Below are 20640 nucleotides of genomic sequence, written 5' to 3'. Positions count from 1 at the left end.
CGGGGCTCTCACTGTTGCGGCATCTCCCGTTGTGGAGCACAGGCTCCGGACACGCAGGCCCAGCGGCCATGGCTCACGGGCCCAGCCGCTCTGCGGCATGTGGGATCTTCCTGGACCGAGGCATGAACCCGTGTCCCCTGCATTGGCAGGCGGACTCTCAACCACTGCGCCACCAGGGAAGTCCTATAGTTTGTTTTTGTTTGGGGTTTTTATACCCCAAAATAAGGATGTTTTTAAACTGTCTAACAGGAGGAAGTAGATGGCTTAGAATAGTTTTCACTGACAATAGGGTGACAAGCTGAGCATTGACTAGACCAATTATCACTCAATGGAAGATGTTAAGGGAAAATTTGTCCTTGTAATGCTGTAATGCGGAAGAAGGGAGACCATAATAGGAGAGGCTAATCTTTGTTAACTTAAACTGGTGAGGACTGTGGAGTCTAGGGGATCCTACACTTGATTCAGGGTTATGTGGCATGAGGCACAGATCCAACTATGTTTCTATGTAATAGGGGGGAAATTGATTCTGGGAACTCTGAAGGCCAGAAACTGCCAGGAAAGGTCAGGACTATACCATCAACATGGGGGGAGGGAGGACATCTGGCCTAACAGTGAGTCAGTCACTGGCTAGAAAGACGATTCAACTCCAAGAAATGCAAGAAGGGGGCCTCACCCAAAGGTGGTGGGTGATCCTTGCTGAAGGAGGGGCCTGCGGTGGAGCTGCTCTTGACTGCGGTGACTGGGGTGGGATGATCTCAAGGTGACTGATGATAAAGAAGGCTGCTGATTTATGACAAAGCCAGCCCAGACCAAGGAAGAACGTCTGTATCCAGGGGATTTTTTTTTGGAAATGGGAACAGGGAGGGAGCCCATCAGGCTCAAAGAAAGGAGTGGCCTTCGTCATCCACGGAGCCCTGACCTCTTTTGGGCCTCAGCCCAAGCCTGGACTGCAAGACTCCTTCCTTCTTCCTCCCAGCGCTCTCTGCCTGTACTCTCCCCCCTCACCCCACTCCACCCCGCCCCACCAGCCCTGCCTGTGCTCCGCCCCTCACCCATGCTCCTGGCACTTCTCTCCGAGCCATCCCGGAGTTGCTTACTCCATACTTTATTCCTGCTCCCAGCGTGCAGACCCTCCTTCCTCAGCTCAGCGGGGAGAGAGTCCCACAACACTTCTGCCCCTCCCGCAAGACTGCGGCAGGCCACAGCACCGGCAGACGCCACACTGTGAGTACCTGTGAGGGGAGCACCTCTTTCCTTCCCATTAGTCATATAATCAGGCCCAAGAAAGGCACTCTGTAAGGAAGGCTCTTGAAGACTCTGTCCCGCATCTCGAGATTGGCCTGCTCCTTCTTCCAAACCCGCTCCGAATCCTGGGGAGGGCTCGTGACTCGGCCCTTCCGACAGGGTTGGCTAACTGTGCCCCGGCGCTGCGTGCTGTGGAGGCTAGGGGCACCCACACCTGCGCGCTCTCAGGAGTTCGGACCGCGGCGGGGAAATACGGTCGGGGGCAAGGGGAGACGACTGGGCGGCTGTCAGTCTGGGGAGCCCAAGAGACTGGGCCTGAGGGATGCAGAACCACAGCCCTGCGGGGGAGGGCAGAGACGCACGGAGGCAGATACCGGAATAAACACGAACAAAGCGAGACCGAGCGAGGTCCGGGCGGCGGCCCTGCCAGAGCGGTCCCCACCCGGCCCCGCGCGCCGCCTCGCCCACTACAGCGCGGGTGCGCCTACGCGCCCGACAGGCTCTCTGCCGGGCCCCGCCCCGCCGCGGCGCGATTGCCCTCCGGCTGCTAAACCCTTGCGGGCCCGCCTCCTGCCGCGGCCTCCCAGCCCCTCCTGCGGCGAAGGGAGGGAGCCGGCCCTCGGCCTCCCAGGGTCCGGCGGGCGCGCGCTGCGCCGGGAGCTGACCGTGGTGCTGAGCGCTCAGCTCGGGATCGGGCGCGGCTCCCGGACCTGCCAAGGCCGCGTCCTGCGACGCTCCAGGCCCCAGCGGTAAGTCGCCAAAGCCCCGAGGATGTAGGCGTGGAGCGGAGGAGGGCAGCGATTTGGAAATTTTTGTGCGTTTTTCGCGCAATGGGCGGGCTGAGAGGAGGAACCAGTGTCTGCACTCTGTCCACTCCGTGATGCGGGGTCTGGGAGCGATGACACAGACCTGAAAAGGTCTGGGCTACGGAAGGGGGGAACCTTGTCCCCTCGGATGCGAGTACTGGGAAGGGACGAGTAAGACTGGAGACCCATCTTTTCTCCACTGGGCAGGCCAGGAATGCCCAGAGACTCCCTTAGAAAAAGTAGACCAGGACCTTCGCTCCCCAAAGGTCCCTTTGTCTCCCCAACGTGGGGGCTGGGTGAATTGGTGATGTTCTAAACACTGCAGATTCTATTTCTGCTTCATTCCCCACCCCACAGCCATCCCAGAACATAGAGGCTGCCCTCCCCGAAGTGGCCTTCACTCCATCACCCTGAAGGTTTTGGCTTAGACAAGGCAGCCTCTTACAGAGATAAACTACTGCCCTATACATAGCCTGTCCACCCCAATGTCCAGGATGTCCCTGGGCGGGGCTTCCCTCATAGGTTCCTACTCTCTTATCACCATTCACCCCTTTGTGTTTCATGTTTGTGATTTTCCTGGATATTGGGGGTGGGGCAGGAGAAGGCAGGGTAAATACCAAAGCTATTAGTCAAAATTTTTATATTTCCAAACTGTTTCTGTTGCACGTGTGTAGCTCCAAGGTTTTTATTTTACTCCATGAAATACCTGGTCATTTTAATGTTCAAAAAGGAAAGAAAAACATAAAATTACCTTACCAAAAGGAAAAGAAAATTCTAGGCAGTTGAGCTAAAGTTAGTCATAATGTAGAAAAGCAGCAAATGGAATTACTTCATTTGCTCAATTTGCAGTAAGTTCGTATGCATGCACACGCTCTGTGTAAGATGCTGAGATGTAAGCTTTCACACGTGGGAAGTCTTTGTCACCACTTTCTTTCCCCTGGACCTTCCTCTGGCTCCTAACCTGCCCTCTTGTGTCCACGCTTCCTCCTATTTTACTTTCTCACCCACACCTGGAGTGACCTGTTAAAACTGAAAATTGGCCTTCCTGGCTGGCAAATGATGGGGGAGTCTCTCTCAGGCTCCACAAAGAGGGTGTCTAGCCACAGGGTTACAAGGCAGATTGTGCATTTTTGCAACTGAGAACCTGGACACATGGCCTTTGCCCTCAGGAAATGAGAATGCCAGCACCTGGCTGTCCAGATAAATCCCACTGTGCCCCTGAGAATTATCATGAAAGATGGCCGCTCAGCTTGACTCCAGTTGGGCAGTGGGTCTTCTGACCTCTCAGGGAGTTCTCACCCGTGTCACATATGGACCCCACATTTCCAAAGAGTCAGGATCTGGTAAAATGTTTTAACATGGAAACTGAATGGACTGAACACACACTGAATTTCACCTGATTGCTCCAGTATTTTGCAAGTTTCTGGTTCATTGTTCTGGGCCTTAGTGCTTATTGTCCTAACAACGTGCAAAGTGTTAAATAGACTCAGGAAATAGGGTTGGCAATGTTAGTGACATTTGGTCCCAACACCTATAGCAATGACAGCTATTTTGAAAGACCATTTTCCAACTCTAGAGTGTGGTGAAATTTCCAATTGCTCATGATTTTAAATCAGTAACTATTCCAAGAATTTGATTTTAAATCAGTACCTATTACAAGAATTAAGAAACTAGAAGTTTTATTTATAGAGATCAGTATCAAATAAACCATCTTATATTCTGTAGTTGCAAAAATCTGCACACAGTGAAATAATCTTTATCATGCCTGGTTGAAGTTATTTCCCAAAGGACAGTAATAAAAATATTTTTCTAAAACATGGAAAAAAATAAATGCAACAGAAATCTCATAATGAATATCTCCAAAATTTCTTGCCATAGAAATTATACTACCTTCCGTTACAATTTTTCTAAGTTTGTGAGCTATACTTTTGCTTTTAATCTTCATTTTCATTATGCTTTCCAAAATTTCTCACAAAACCACATTTATTATTCAATGTTTAGATTTCCCACGAAGAGGAGATTGAGCTGTTAGTTCATAGAATGTCTATCAGTTAAGAGCACATGTTTAGTATCAGACAGGCTTGGGTTCAAATCCTAGGTCTGTTACTTACCACCTGTGTGACCTGGGCCAATCGATTGACTTTTCTGCACCTTAATTTCTCCTTTATCAAATGGGGGTTACAGTAGTATGTCCCTTATAAGGTTATGGGCCAAGCACTCTGCCTGGTTAGGTAGAGGGAACAAAGACTCAGATACAGGTCTTCCCACTCCAGAGCCCAGAAAATAACCGCTATGCTGTGTGTACCCAAACCCACCAGAGCTAGGCTACAAAAGGTTGTGGGGAGTGGAAATGGGGTCTGCAGGTACAGGGTGGGGAAGACTTGGGCACATGCCACCTGGCAGGAGGCAGAAAGGCAGCTTGAGGGACTGACCCACTGTCCAGGATGCTGCCACCAAGAGCTGGACTGCAGCCATATCCAAGCCTGGGCTCTGCAGCCTTCCCTGACACGGTGCCTGCTCCTTCTACTGTCTTCTGGCCAAAGGCCCCAGGTGTTCGTCTGCAGGGGAGGCAGCATTGCCCACAGGTGGGAGTGGGGTGGAGGCCATGACACTTGCCCTGGGAGCCTCTGCAGTGCCCACTTTGCCAGCCCTTTTCATCCTCTTTGGCTTTAACATTGCCACCTGGGCCTGGAGACAGCCCTTCCGCCCGCCTCCAGGACCCCATGTTGAAGCATTTCCGAGATTCTCCGGAGGGGACCGGGAGGCCTCTTTGGCAGTGGGCGTGAAAGGCATGCAGGCCAATAAAGCCACTTGCCCGCACACCTGCTCTATTCCTCCCTCACAGACTGTGGACTGAGGGAAAGTGAATCCAGATGCTCCCTATGGAGCACTCCTTATGGAGAGCGCAAGAAACCAGCCAGAGGACCAACTGGCAGGTCCCTCACTGCCAAGGAGAGGCGGAGACAATGAGGCAGATGGAGCCTGGGAGCGGGGTACCTGTGAGGAACAGCACACCAGGGCGGGGGGGCATCTCACGGGGTGCTCTTCAGCACTGCCTTCTTTTTCTTCTTCTTTTTTTTTTTTCAGTTATGTTTTATTTGGTGGGAATTTTTAGGACTTCAAGCCCAGGAGGCAGCATCTCAAGTAACCCTGAGACAACTGCTCAGAAGAGGCAAGGGGGGGAATCAGGTTATATAGAAGTTTTGCAACAAAGGGCAGGTAGTCTGAACGTCAAAATATTATTGTTAATTAAAGAAAACCTGCTATCCCAAGTTAAGGAATTTAGCACTTTTCTGTGTATGGGAAGATGCAAGATTCTGGGCTCACTAAAATCATTCCTTTGATATGCACCTCAGCTACCTGGGGCCAGCATCCTGTGTTTTCACATCCTGAGTTTCCTGAGGGCTGATCGTGGGAGTGGCTGCAGTCTGATGGCTGCTAGATGGCAGGTATTCTTTCCTTCCTGAGTTTCCTCAGGGCTCACTGGCTCACATTGGAGGGCTGCAATCGCTGATGACTGTGACATCCTTTGTTTACTGATACAGCATTGCCCTCTTTTTTTTTTTTTTTTTTTTCTTTTTGCGGTTCCCGGTCCTTTCGTTGCGGGGCTCCGGACGCGCAGGCCCAGCGGCCATGGCTCACGGGCCCAGCCGCTCTGCGGCATGTGGGATCTTCCTGGACCGAGGCATGAACCCGTGTCCCCTGCATCGGCAGGCGGACTCCAACCACTGCGCCACCAGGGAAGCCCCTGCCTTCTTTTGATGTGGTCTTGTGAGTCTCCAAACTCACCCCAAAGGCAATGGTTTAAAACTAGACCCTTGCTCCTCTCCCCCAAACCAGCTCTTAACACAGGTACCTTCCTTGCCTTTGCTCACATCTCATCCTCTCCACTTTCTGGACTTTTCCCACTCCTATGGTCCCCCTCATGGCCTGAATCCCAGCCTCAGTGTTTATGACTTCTGGCCTACTTGTCTTTCTTTATTTAGTTGCTAAATCCTCGTGTTTCTTCCTTTGAAAGACCCTATGACTTTACCCCTCTTTTTCATGCTTAGAACTGCAGTTTCCATCTAGACCTTATCTCCATATACCCATTCCATTTTAGCTTCCTCTTGTGAGTCCTCTCTGTTCAGAGCCTCTCTCCTGATTCAGTCCATCCTCCACTCAGACAGCAGATAAATGGTCTCAGACCATCAACTTCATTATGTCACTACTTCCACCCACTCCCTCAGAAGACTTCCATAGCTCTTTCCTGACTGGGGGTAAGGCCAAACTCCCCAGCTGTGCAAGGATGATCAAGTTGTTAATACCCTTACCACCTTCCCACTCCCGAACCCAGGACAGACATCAATAAGCGATTCCAGCACTCTTTCCCATTGAACTCAGACTGGGCATCAGAGCCTTTCTCTGGATGGCACTCCAGGTAGCAATGTTTATCAGTTAGGACATCCACAAAAGACGACCCTGCCTGCTCTTCCAGCTCATGGTATGCTGTGTGTGGCCCGTCTGCCTGTTCCTGGTCTCCTGCTTGTCTCCTCCCTTTCGCCTTCTGCCACAATGCTCTCTCCTCCGTGCGCAAGCTCTCGTGCACCATGAGATGCTTGGCTGTGCCTTGCCTGATGGCCTCTGTGTAGACTGAGTCTTCCCTCCTCAAACAGATGCAGCAGTCCTGGAGGGCATGCATGTGTCTTCCCTCCCCCCATACCCACATGGCCCACTGCGCCCAGCCCAGGAAGTAGGCTTGGGTTTCCCTGTCTCTTGCATGAAGGAAGCAACTTATTTATTGAGTCCTCTGCTTCATCCACTCAGAAGGGCCATGATACTCCTCCTAAGGATATGGTGCTGTGGGTAGAGTGCCGGGCCTGGACATGGAAGTCTAACTTGCCCAGATAAGCTCTGAAAGGATGCTCAAGGGAGTCACAAGATCACGACTACAGGAGTACCAGACCCCAGTATGCTCTCATTTTGTCTCCTGTTGTCTGCCTTTAAGCACATGACTTAACTTCTCTGGGTATTGGGTATCAGTTATCTACAAAGGCTGGAGCAGCAAGCCTGTGGATGTGGCAGTTCCCATCTCCCTCTCCTCTTGCCTCCACGGAGGATCCAAGCTCAGATGTCAGAGCTCAGCTCCCATGCCCATGTGGGCAGTGGGTGGGTGGGGGGTGGGGGGGGAGGCAAACACATGTCTTCTAGAACCACAGGCCTCCATCTTGGATACCGAGTGCCTCCTTCTTTCCTCCACAGCAGCAGGGACACTGCAGCATGGAGCTGAAGAGAGGAAAGACATTCATCAAATCTAGCCTGCAGATTGACCATGAGAAACCCCCAGATCCAGCAGCCACTGCCCTGGCCACGGAGGATGCAGTCTCACCAGGAGGGCAGCAGCGACCCCACAGTGAGAGGGGCCCCCAGGTCAGTCCCAGCACCCAAGGATATGACAGGTGCTCCGACAAGGGGGCCCAGCCAGACGCCAATGGGGGGCCTGCAGCTCTCTGTGGGACCACCTTCAAACTGGTGCAGAAGAGCAAGACTCAAGACGCTGTGCCCAGGGCTGACAGGGCAGCCGCAGCTACAGGGCAGCTGGTGGGCAGCACAAGCTTCCCAGGGCCCCCCAGGAGCCAGCGCATGATTGACTACCGCCACTTTGTGCCCCAGATGCCCTTTGTACCAGCGGTGGCCAAGAGCATCCCAAGGAAGAGAATTTCCCTGAAACGACCCAAGAAATGTTTTCGGAATCTATTCCACATCCGCAGAAACAAAACTGAGAATTTGGCCTCGCTGGCAACGAAGGGGAAGAGCTTGTCCTCCCCTGAAGGCCCATCAGAGGCTGGAGGGCAGCAAGGCACAGCTTGCTTCCCCTTGGGCGAGGGGCTGGGACTGGACAGCCTGTGCCAGGACCTGTCTGACAGTGAGTTCCTACCCGACTCCTCCTTTGACCTTTGCAGGGCCCTGTGTGAGGATGTGGCCTCACTCAAGAGCTTTGACTCACTCACCGGCTGCGGGGAGATCTTTGCAGACGAGAGCTCAGTGCCCTCCCTGGAGCTGCATGAGGGCCTGGAGAGCCCTGCCCGGGCATCCCAGGCCCCTGACTGCATGGCTTCCAGGGGCCCCTTCCAGGGCAGCGTAGAGCAGCTGGCATCGCCTGCCCAGAACGAGATGTCTGACTTTGACAAGTTCTGGGACCGTGTGAATCACTCGGTGAGGCAGCAACAGCGCGCCCTGCTAGGTCCGTGGCTGGGGGGCCCCCAGGGGTCAGACACAGACAAGCCCAGGCCAGATGCAGCTGGGCTTGCTGAGCTTCCCCTGTGCCCATGCAGGGACCCCCACGGCGGCTCCAAAGCCAGCTCCATAGACACGGGCACGCCCAAGAGCGAGCGGCCAGAGTCTGTGTCCACGAGCGACGAGGGCTACTACGACTCCTTCTCACCAGGCCTCGAGGAGGACAAGAAGGAGGCCCCGAGCCCAGGCACACCCGCAGCCGCCTTCCCCAGGGACAGCTACAGTGGAGACGCCCTCTACGAGCTCTTCTACGACCCCACCGAGGGCCCTGGGAGCCCGAGCCTGGACGACGACCTGTGCGTGTCTGAGAGTCTGTCGGGGCCGGCCCTGGGAGCCCCGCTGTCCATGTGCAGCTTCCACGTGGGGGCAGAAGAGAACCTGGCCGCCGCTCCAGGCCCAGACCTGCTCAGCCAGAGCTTCCTGCAGAGCTCCTGGAGGGGCAAGGAGTGCCTGCTGAAGCTCTGCGACACCGAGCTTGCCATCACCATGGGCATTATCAACTGGCTCCGCCGGAGCCCAGAGCTCCGTGTCCCGCCTGCCTCGGCCCCCAGGGAGCCTGCAACGCCCCCGGGAGGACTGGTGGAGAAACCAGGAGCTGGCTCTGAGAAGGTGTGCCTAGGTCCAGTGAAGCTGGAGGGCGGGGGGACCCGGGCCTTAGATGCGGGGAGGACCTCCGTGAGCTCAGCACCCAGCAGGCGGGAGCTGTGGGCATGTTCGGGCCCCAAGGGCCCGCTTGCTGGAATGAGTGAGGTCCTAGCGGGGACCAAGCAGGGGACCAGCTCTCCATCCAGGGACCCCCCTCTGGAGTGTGTGCAGGTCTCTGGGGAAGAAGGGACACAAGGCCACCCTGAAGGCTCGTTCTCCTCTGTGGGGTCTGCAGCCCCCATGGCAACCAACACATCCAGCAAAAACAAGGTCCCAAACCCCTCTGCCTGGCCTGGCTCCCAGGAGCCCAGTTTTCCTGGGAACCTGGGGTGTTTCCAAGGTCCCTGGAGGCCAGGTCTCGGGGGGAGCACCGTGGATTTAGAGCTCACTCTGACAGGCTGTGTGGCCCAGGTGGCAGCCCTACAGATCCACCCAGACTGTCAGCCCCCCAGGCAGAACACAGGTAGCGGGCTCTGCGGGCAGCCTCAGGCCAGGGGCCCTGACGTTCTGCAACAGAAACAGCCTAACAGCTTCCCTAGCATGGCTGCCCTATGTGGCCTGCCCTCCCTGGCCAGCCCACTCCACAGCCCACAGGACCAGAGGTGCCCAGGCCGCATTCTGGACCTGAGCCAGATCAGGGTGGAGCCCGCCAGGCTGGATGCCCAGGCCCATGCCTCTGTGGAGGACCAGCCTCTGCAGCTCAGCTCGAGGGCTATAGAGCAGGCTGCACACAGGAGCCAGCTGGACTCATAGCCCCCTCAGTCCTGCTGCCTGGGATCACCTGCCAGGAATTCTGGCCCCCACTTCCAACAGCCAGTGGGAGGGGGCCCACTCTGCAAGTGCCCCAGAAAGCCGCTGCAGCTTCTTGGACCACGAGGGCATCCTCTGCAACCAGCAGGAAGTGGGACCTCCCAGGCCAGCACGGCTGAGACCCACCTTTGGAACGGTCTTGTGTCTTTGTGGTCACACTCAGGAGAGCCTAAGACCCAAATCTCCACCCTTTGTCCCCGATGTGAGGACTGTATTGGGGGGGAGGGGGTGGCAGGACTCAGTGGGGCGGGGCATTTTAACATGGAGGCATCCACAGCTGAACCCACCAGCTCAGCCAGAATAGGTCCCGGGCAGCCCAAGGCCAAGGACAATCGCAAAGCTTCTAGCGCTCTCAAAATGTGCCTCACCGACTTTCCCACCAAAAAATGAAGCGTCTAAACCCAGATGTGAAGTAGCCACATTTGGCCACTCCTCATACAGCATGTCAGAGAGAGGAGCTCGGGTTTGAAACTGATGGGATGGAAATGGTACATATTATAAAGGGTACATATTGTGCTGATAACTCTGCACAAGGGTTGAGAGTAATAAATGTGAGTGGGGGGTCTGAGGCTCAGGGGTAGGCGCTTGAGACAGGGGTAGGGGGCTGCAGATGAGCTTGGGAGCGCCCACTTGCCCCACCCCAGCCTGCTCTCCACCCCCAGGATGAGCAGCCACAGCCTTTGGGACCCTGAAGGGCTTCTCTGAGGGAATCAGAAGCAGAACCAGCCATCTCAGCAAGAGCCTTGAACCAGCAGATGCCATGCATTCCTGTGCAACCTTGCCAGGGCTGGCCAGACCCTGCAGACTCTGGCCTATGGGTGTTCTCTGTCACAAAGCATCCCATCCAAACAATGACTTCCCCCAGCTTGCATTCTCTAACCGAGCTACAGGTGGCAAGATACTCTTGGGGAAGAAGCTGACTGATTCTCCACACTGCCATTCTTGCCCTCCATGCTGCCAAGCATTCTAGCCTCCCGCTTCAGGAAGGCTCACCTTTGAATGAGGCTGTATCCCCCAACCCCTCGAAAGCCACAACATGTGCACAGCTCCAAACATTCAGAATCACAGAGGGAAAGGTGGCTCGCACCTCAGGAAGGGCAGGTGTCTGTTTGGCCAGCCTCAGGGCAGCAGGCCAGCAGCCAGCCCCTTGCCAGGGTTCCCTACGATTAGATCCTGCCTCAGCTGCCCTGTTGTGGTGAGGTGCCAGGCGGGGGTGGGGGGTGCGTGGGGGGGAGTATGCCACAGGCAGCTATGAAGCTTTTTCTAGAAGAGAGGCCAGCCTAGGAAGGGGGCAGGCCCAGTGATGAGGGAGGAATTCCAGATGGAGGGATGCAGTCTGGCAAGCTGACCACAGGCTGGGGTCTCTCCTGATTGTCTGAGGCTTTGTTTCAGGCTAGAACACGCTCCACGGCCCTCATTAACAACTGCTTCCTGGGGCCCACTGTGTGGAGGATGCATGCAGCACATGGGAGGTTCAAAAGGGCATGACAGGGCTCCTGACCAGGCCCATCGAGACAGGACACAAGGAAGGTCAGGGCCAGCCTTTCTGGGAAGCCACACTTGACCCTTCCTCCCAGGACTGCCACAAGTGGTCACTACAGCGTTATTGGGCCTAGATGGGAGCAGGTGACATGTGGAGTAGCTCGCTGCATCCCTGCAGCAATCGGAATGCAGCTGCTCTCCTGGTTTCTGACATGGAAACCGAGGCCAGGGTGCGGATGTGGCTTGCCCATGACACACTCGGGCAGTGTGTGGGACTGATGGTGTCGGAGCCGAACCCCGACTCCTAGGGCCCAGCTCTCGGTAGGCTCCTGCCATGAACACCCCTCTCGAAGCCTCCTCTCCTCCCTTCTTTTAGGGCACAGGTGTCTGGGTTCCAGGAGTGCACCTCCGTTACTTTGTACCGCACCTGAGCAGAGCAATTGCTCAGTAAATACTGTTACAAGAATGAAATATCAAAAGGTTGTACATGGTTTTCTGATTTCTTGTTGCCTGTGGGCCTTGTGTCTAGAGAGCAGCAGAGTTGGGTTTAACCTGGCAGAAGTTCTGATGGAGACTTCCTTGATGTGACACAATGACTTCTGGAGATGTGGAAGAACCAGCCTGGTCCAAGAGCACTGGGAAGGGCAGGAACCAAAGTGGTCCAGTTAGGAGAGGCCTGGAGTCAGGAGGGCAGTACCAAAGGGGACCCAGGACTCAGAGTCCATGGTGAAGCAGGTGCACAGTGACCCAACAGCAGGGCAGCAGAAACAAGGACTTAGAACCATGCCTACTGGGAGGAAATATTGCCCAGTGGCTCTCAATCTGGGGAGCATTTTAAGCAATCCCAACACTGCAGAGATTCTCACTCAGCAATCTGGGGAGTGGTCCCAGCAGTGGTGTGCTAGGCGCCCTGCTGGGAGAGTGAAAGAGGCTGTGTGATCTTCCTCTTGTGTGCACTGAGTCAAGGGTCCCTCAGCCCATCTCTCTTTCTGCACCCCACCCCTCAGGCTGCCCTCCCCAGCAAGATGGGTCCAGGCAATGCCATTCTGACTGGGCTTCACAGTCCTCAAGGATGTCCTCGAGGTGACGCACTGGGAGGAAGAGGGGAACTTCAGGGTCCAGCTCCTGGGACAGGTGCCTAACCCAGTGATGGGTGTGGAAGAGACCTGCTTGGGGCATTTTCATAACTCTGGTCAATTTCCAGCCCTCTCATTCACACGTGGCTGTAGAGGTTATAGAAGATTTTTCCCATGTAAAGTAAAATCCTGAGAAGTAGGTCCAGTTGTCCCCAGTTCACAGATGTCCCAGGGTCACACAGTGGTGGGGGAGCTGGGGTTCACCCTGGAGCCTGTGCACTGTGCTTCTGCCCTTCCAACCTTCTGAAGTTGAGTTAGAAAATAGGAAGGTACCCAGGCAGCCTCCCAGCTGGGGGAGGCCTGGGCCCTACAGCAGGGTGGCCAGGGTGGACCAGGAGGGCAGGGAAGAGAGCAGGAGAAGGTGCTGGAAAGAAGAAGGAGGTGAAGGCCAGCACAGGTTGGGGAAGTGCCTGCCAACTACATTGGGGGTGCTTCTTACCTTTCCTGGCTCTTCAGTTTATTTATGTTTGTTTGCTTATTTATTTATTTATTTTTATAAAATGGGGACAAATATACAGAATACAAAACTCAAATGACACAGAAGGGAGAACAATGAAAAGTGAGTCTCCTCCAATTCCTCCATTACCCCCTGTTGTTTTGAATCAAAATTAATACCCACTTACTACAACCAATTCAAACAATGCCAAGTGCAGAGCCTCCTCTTCCCTGTCCTTCTTGAACATTGGGTGTGTCCTCAGACCCTTTCTCTGCCCATGACATAAACACACATGGACTTGAACCTTTTTTCTTACTGCACACCATATCACAGATGTCTTCCTTGAGCTTAGCAGGCACCAGGAGCACGCAGGTTCTCCATTCTCTTGAAAGCTGCACAGCAGTCTCCTGAAGGTGGCAAGTAATTTAAACACTCTCCTGTTGATGGATAGTCAAGTTATTTCCCATTTTTGCTGTTACAAACAATGCTGCATGCACTCCTTTTTCTCCTAAATGTTCTCTCTGAAAGTCCTCTTCAAAACTATAAAAGTGAAATTTAACAAGGAACAGATGTAATTTTTAAAATGAACAGTGCATCCTGCTTCTATGTCTCCACCCCAATGCCCACCTACCTTAAGGGCCTGATGTTAATGGCCTGGGCTCCATGCTCATACAAACATACTACACACCCCCATCTTTGGAAGGGGAGAGATGAGTTCTTTTGTTATTATGTATAAGGCCTTAAAAGTTGTCATTCCCATCCTTACAACAAGAAAAATGTGGACAACCTGAAAATCCATGACTTTCCTTGATTCATCAGAAAACAGAGGTCACAGAGCAAATAACTCCTCTGAAGTCTGGAGGCAAAGGTGCATCCAGAGAAACGAGGCAACCAAGACCTGGTGCAAGATGCCAAAGAACTGGTAGGAACTGTTCCGGAGTCGTTTTGACAAGTGGCTGTAGGCTGAATAAGAAGCTATAAGGGGCTGGGCAGTAAAGGGGGGCTCACACTTTCATGGCTTTCCTCCAGGAACCACACTGCGTTTTCAGGGTGAGGACAAAAGACCCCCTCATGGGCTTGGCAAAGGAAGAAGAGTAGCCATTGTGAAACCCTCCATAACCTTCTCCCTAACAGGCCTATGTAAAGGGGAGGGGCTTCCCCAGGGGACTCTTCTGAAGACTTTTCCAAGCTGAAGGAAGGCACTCCACCCGACCCCTGTCATCTCCAGCCTTCCTGTCTCACTTAAGAAAAAGAAATACAGATAGAAAGAAAGATAAAAAGAAAAGGACAGTTAACCAGAAAAGGACTCCAAAATACAAAACTGGAAATGGTGGGCCAGAAGGGACTAGGGTTTTGGAAGGCTTAACCCCACCCTGGGGGCACAGGCCCACAAAAGACTGAGACTGATTAGAAGCTTAGAAGATAAGGGCACATTCTCTCCCTCCTGACTAACCCCATTACCACACTAATAAGCCTCCAGTAATAAGAACTGTGGATTAAAACTAAAAGAGCTACAAGACAAAGACTCTCTCTAAAGATCAGAACAAAAGGAAGCCACAAAGAAAAGAAGGGAGGAAAAAGTAAGCCCACTAGAGTAATATGAAGCCTCTGGTGCCTATAGTTATAAGAAATATTAAAGCAGCCCAACTCTTAGCCAGATTAACATAAATCCTCACACTAAAAGCCTATTTACCTCAGTACCTATTACCCTATACAATGTCTGGCTTTCAACAAAAAATTATAAAGCCTGTTAAAGCCAAGAGTAAACAATGTCTGAGGGACAAAGCTATTGCCAGAACCAGTCACAGATGTTGGAATTATCACATAAAGATTATAAAATAAGATTGATTAATATGTTAAGAGTTCGAGTGAAAAAAGTAGGCAAAATGCAAGAACAAGTGGTAATATAGCTGACAGGAAGAATTCCAAGAAAGAAATCCAAAAAATATGCTAGAAGTCAAAAACACTGCAAATTAAATGCAGAATTAAACATGGCTGAGTAAAGAATCGGCAAGCTTTATTAGAAAATACTTGTGACAAATAAAAAGAGACACAATATACCAAAACTTACAGGATGCAGAGAAAGCAGTGCTAAGTAGGAAATTTATTGCTACAATGCATACATTAAAAAAGAAGAAAGATCTCAAATCGATAACCTAAATTTATATTTTAAGGAACTAGAAAAAGAAGAATAAACTAACCCATAGCCAGTAGAAGGAAAGAAGCAATAAAACTTAGTGGAGATAAATACAATAGAGAAGAGAAAAAAAAAAATAAAACAGGAAAAAGTCATCAAAACCAAAGTTGATCTTTTGAAAAGATCAACTAAATTGACACACATTTAGCTTAAACTGAGTACAAAAGAGAGAAGACTCAAAGTACTGAAATCAGAAATATAAGTGGAGATATCACTACCAATTTTATAAAAATAAAAAAGATAATAAGAGAATGCTATGAACATTTATATATCAACCAATTGCATAACCTAGATGAAATGGACAAATTCCTAGAAATGTACATCTATAAAAATGAATCACGAAGAGGGGCTTCCCTGGTGGCACAGTGGTTGAGAGTCTGCCTGCCGATGCAGGGGACACGGGTTCGTGCCCCGGTCCGGGAAGATCCCACATGCCGCGGAGCCGCTGGGCCCGTGAGCCATGGCCACTGAGCCTGCACGTCTGGAGCCTGTGCTCCACAACAGGAGAGGCCACAACAGTGAGAGGCCCGCGTACTCCAAAAAAAAAAAAAAAAAAAAATAGAATCACGAAGAAAAAGAAAATCTGAATAGACCTATAACTAATAAGGAGACTATGTCAGTAATAAAAAAAATCTCTCAGTAGAGAAAAGCCTAGGACAAGATGGCTTAACTGGTAAATTCCATCAAACATTCAAGGAGGATTTAAAACTAATTACGCTGAAACTCTTCCAAAATATTGAAGAGGTGGGAATAGTTCCTAACTGATTCCATGAGGTCAGCACTACCCTGATACCAAAGCCAGAAAAGAAACTACAAGAAAACTACATACCAATATTTCTTATGAATATATAGATACAAAAATTCTCAACAAAATACTAGCAAACTGAATTCAGCAGCATAGTAAAAGGATTATACACCAAGACCAAGTGAGTTTTATTCCTGAAGTGCAAGAATGGTTCAATATACAAAAAACAAACTATGTAATACATGCCATTAATAAGATGAAGGAAAAAAACCACATGATCATCTCAACTGATGCAGAAAAGGCATTTTACAATATCCAACACCCTTTCATGATAAAAAATACTCAATAAACTAGGAATAGAAAGAAATATCCTCAACATGACAAAGGGAATTAAAAACTCACAGCTAACATTACCCTCAATGGTAAAAAGACTGAAACTTTCTCCTAAGATCAGACATAAGACAAGGATGCACACTTTCAGACAACATGATTTTAAAAATAGAAAATTCTAAAGATCTACAAGAAGACTGCTAGAGTTAATAAATTAATTCAGCCAAGTTGAAAGATACAAAATCAACAAATATCAGTTGAATTTCCATACACTAACAATGAACAATCCAAAAAGGAAATGAATAAAACAATTTCATAGCATAAAAAATAAAACACTTGGGAATGAATTTAACCAAGGAGGCAAAATAATTGTACATTGAAAACTATAAAGTATTGCTGAAAAAAATTTAAGACATAAATAAGTAGAAAGATAACTCGTGTTCATGGATTGGAAGATTTAATATTGCTAAAATGAAAATACTATCTAAAGCAATCTAAAGATTCAATGCAATCACTACAAAAATCCCAATAGATTCTCTTTTGCAGGAATAGAACAACCTATCTTGAAATTCACATGGAATCTCAAGGGACTCAAAAGAGCCAAAACAATCCTGAAAAAGAACAAAGTTGGAGAACTCACACTTCATAATTTGAAAACTTATTACAAAGCTACAGTAAACAAAACAGATACTACTGGCATAAGGACAGACATACAGAACAATGGAATATAATAGCCAGCCCAGAAATAAACCCTTACACATTTGGCGCCCTTTGACAAGAATGTCAAAACTATTCAATGGAGAAAGGACCATTTTTTCCACAAACGATGCTGGGAAAATTGGATGCAACATGCAAAAGTATGAAGGTGGATCCTTACCTTATACCATATAGAAAAATTAATTCAAAATGGATCAAAGAGAATTGAGTCAAGATAGAGGAGTAGGAGGATGTAAAGTTCACCTTTCCCCACAAATGCATCAAGAATACACCTACAGGAAGGAGTTAAGATGGCAGAGGAATAGGAGGATGTAGGGTTCATCTCTCTCCACAGATGCATCATGAATATATCTATAGATGCAACAATTCTCACAGAATACCAACTGAACACTGCCAGAAGACCTTGGACACTGGATCTTTATAGTCCTTTCTGACTTTCTTTATAGTCAGAAAGGAATATAAAGATCCCTGCTTAACTGGGTGGGATGAAAAAAGAAGGGAGAAGGAGGAGGAGAGGAAGCAAGATGGAACCTGCACCCTGGAGCAGGGGAGCTGAGGCAGAGGAGAAATTCCCGAATTCAGGGAAACCCCCCCTCCAATGGGGAAACCCCCTCTCTGATGGGGAAATCAATTGGGACAGAAGGGAAGCATTTGAGGCTGTTGGAAGAGGGTGAAGTGGCTGATCTGTGACAGACTGGACAGAGTGAGAACTACACAGATGGTCTGTACTGTGGCCCTATGTGCCCTAGACTGGGACGTGTGTTCACAGGAGTGCAAAGGAGCTGGTAGCTGGAGCATGGGGACTGGAGAACAGATCCAGAGCGAGAACTGCTGTTGGCGGTGGGGACACAGACTGAGGAGATGGGAGGGAGGAAATCCACAACAGGGAATGCCTACAGAGGAAGACTGGACTGCCACAGAAGCAGGGCACTACTGCTGAGTCACATGCAGGGGGAGGAGCCAAATATGTAACCTCTCTCTCCCCACATGCTGGCGCCTGCTGACAACAATAAAAGAAGCCCAATCAAGGCTGGCTCTTGCGTGCCAGCTGCTGAGCAATAAAAAAAGCCCCCGTCAGAGCTGGCCCTCACATGCTGGCTGCAGGGAAATAGGAAAAGCCCTCTCAGGTCTGGCTTTCATGCACCAGCCACCAGCCACCAGAAAAGCCCCTCAGTAGGGCCATATCTCTTGTGCCTGTGGCTGCTGGCTTCCCTGCACTGTTGGCGCTGCCTGAGCTCCCACAATCCAAGAAGTCAGACCACCTCTGCACCCTGTCCTCACTGGGGCAGACCAAAGAGCTCCAAGGCAGCCTCAGGACCAGACTTCTATGGGTGGACCACACACAGAGGTGGGGATAAAACCAAAGCTGAACCCCAGGGATGGGGTGACTAAGGAAGAAGACTGAAAACCTTTCCATCAGCTGCACTAGCTACAGATTAAATCTACATAATCAGATAGGTAAACCCTGCATCTATGGAATACCTGAGTAGACAATGAGTGTTCTCACAAAAGAAAACAGTCTAGCTCTGACAGCTGTGGACTTAGGGGGCAGCACACACAGGAGTTGGGCCAGATCAGAGTCTCAGTTGTCCCCAAAGGGCCCACAGCAAGTTCAGAGACCAGGCCAGAGACAGAGGAGGGTCTCTTGCAGAGGCAGAGGTGGGCTGTGCCTCAGGGTGTGTGCAAGGACACTTAGAGCTGAGACCTCAGGGAAACATAATTATTATTATTAATTTTATTATGTTTTGATTCATTCTGTTGTTGGTTCTGCCTTGTTTTTTGTTTTCTAGTATATATTTTTTTCTTTAGTATTTTGGGATCTTCTTGTTTTATAACACCTTTTACATTTTTATATTTATGTATTTCTGTTTTTACTTTTCTTTTCTGTTGTTCTGTGTTTTTTGCCTACTTTGTCCGTCTTATTTTTCCTGTATATATGTTTTTTTATATTTCCATTTCTACTTTGCCTTTCACTTGTACTGTGTTTTTTCCCTTTTTCTTAAACTCATTTTTATTGGTTCCTTTGCTTTATGCTTCAGTAGGCGCACTGATATTGTTTTGATTTTAGGTTTTCTGTTTTTGTTAGTTTTGATTGAAATTGTTTGATTTTGTTTCAGTGTTCTTCTGTTTGTCTAGTTGTTCTTTGGTTTTTGTTTTATTTGGTTCTGTTTTTGTTTCTTTGCATGTCTGTGTGTTTCCTTGTTTCTGTTTTTGGTTGTGTTGATTTTGTTTTTACCAATTGTCTAGAGTTTTTTTTTCTTTAATATGTTTTTATTTTATTTTTTTATATTTCTATTTCTACATTGCTTTTCTGTTGTTCTGTCTTCTTTCCCCTTTTTCTTCTTTTTTTATCATTTTTGTTGGTTTGTTTTGTTTCTTTGCTTCATTCTTCAGTTCGCACTCTGCTTTGATTTTGTTTTTTGTTTTTGTGATTTTGTTAGTTTTGTTTTTAATTGTTTAATTTCATTCTTAGGTTCTTTTGTTTGTCTGGTTGTTCTCTTGATTTTGTTTTATTTGGTTCTGTTTTTGTTTCTTTTGTGTGTATGTGTGTTTCTGTTTTTGTTTGTTTGATTTTACTTTTTACCATTTGTCAAGCATTTTGTTTATCTGCTTTTGTTAATCCTCTTTATTGCTGGGATGAGTGACTTGTGGGGTCTTTGTTCCCTGAATGGAAGTAAGGCCTGAGGCTCTGGGGTGGGAGCACTGAGTCCAGGGTGCTGGACCACTAGAGAATTCCTGGACTCAGGGAAGATTAATCGCCAAGAGCTCTCATGGAGGCCTCTATCTGAATCAAAGACCCAGCTCCACCCAACTGCCTGCAGTTCCCAGCGATGGATGCCTCACACCAAACAACAAACAACATAGGAACACAAACCCACCCATCAGCACTCAGACTACCTAAAGTCATACTAAGTTCACAGACACCCCAAAACACACCACCTGACACCACCCTGCTCATCAGAGGAAAAAGACTCAGCTCCACTCAACAGAACACAGGCACCAGCCCCTCCCATCAGGAAGGCTATGCAAGACTCTGGACCAACCTCACCACCAGGGGCAGAGAACAGAAGCAAGAGGAGCTACGACCCTGCTGCCTAGGGAAAGGAAACCACAAACACAGTAAGATAGAAAAAATGAGAAGACAGAGAAATATCTTGCAGACAAAGGAGCAAGATAAAAACCCACAAGACCAAATAATGAAGAGGCAATAGGCAAACTACTATGAAAAAGAATTCGTAGTAATGATAGTAAAGATGATCCAAAATGTCTAAAACAGAATGGAGAAAATACAGGAAACACTTAACAAGGACCTAGAAGAACTAAAGAGCAAACAACAGTAATGAACAACACAATAACTGAACTCTAGAAGGAATCAATAGCAGAATAACTGAGGCAGAAGAACGGATAAGTAAGCTGGAAGATAGAATGGTGGAAATAACTGCCACAGAGCAGAATAAAGAAAGAAGAATGAAAAGAATTGAGGACAGTAACAGAGACCTCTGGGACAGCATTAAGTGCACCAACATTTGAATTATAGGCATCCCAGAAGAAGAAGAAGAAAAGAAAGGGTCTGAGAAAATATTTGAAGAGATTAGAGTTGAAAACTTCCCCCAAATGGGAAAGGAAATAGTCAATCAAGTCCAGAAACTGCAGAGAGACACATACAGGGTAAACGCAAGGAGAAACACACAGAGACACATATTAATCAAAGTAACAAAAAGTAAACAGAAAGAAAAAAATAATAAAAGCAACAAGGGAAAAGCAACAACTAATATACAAATAACATAGAAGGGAAAAGCAAACACATTCCTATA

General features: G+C 49.3%; 1 protein-coding gene across 1 annotated transcript; it reads left to right on the top strand.

Annotated features, from left to right (window-relative positions):
- The first annotated feature begins 649 nt into the window (after positions 1 to 649).
- Positions 650 to 18625, top strand: AMER3 (APC membrane recruitment protein 3). The gene is made up of 2 exons (XM_067742321.1): positions 650 to 1224; positions 7293 to 18625. Exon 2 carries the CDS (start codon positions 7311 to 7313, stop codon positions 9723 to 9725), a length of 2415 nt encoding a protein of 804 aa, XP_067598422.1. The 5' UTR covers positions 650 to 1224; positions 7293 to 7310; the 3' UTR covers positions 9726 to 18625.
- The last annotated feature ends 2015 nt before the right edge of the window (positions 18626 to 20640 follow it).

Source organism: Pseudorca crassidens, chromosome 6 (assembly GCF_039906515.1).
Source record: "Pseudorca crassidens isolate mPseCra1 chromosome 6, mPseCra1.hap1, whole genome shotgun sequence".
NCBI classification, from domain to species: domain Eukaryota; kingdom Metazoa; phylum Chordata; class Mammalia; order Artiodactyla; family Delphinidae; genus Pseudorca; species Pseudorca crassidens.
Note: the sequence above shows the minus strand (reverse complement) of the source record. Positions and strands in the feature narration are given on the sequence as shown.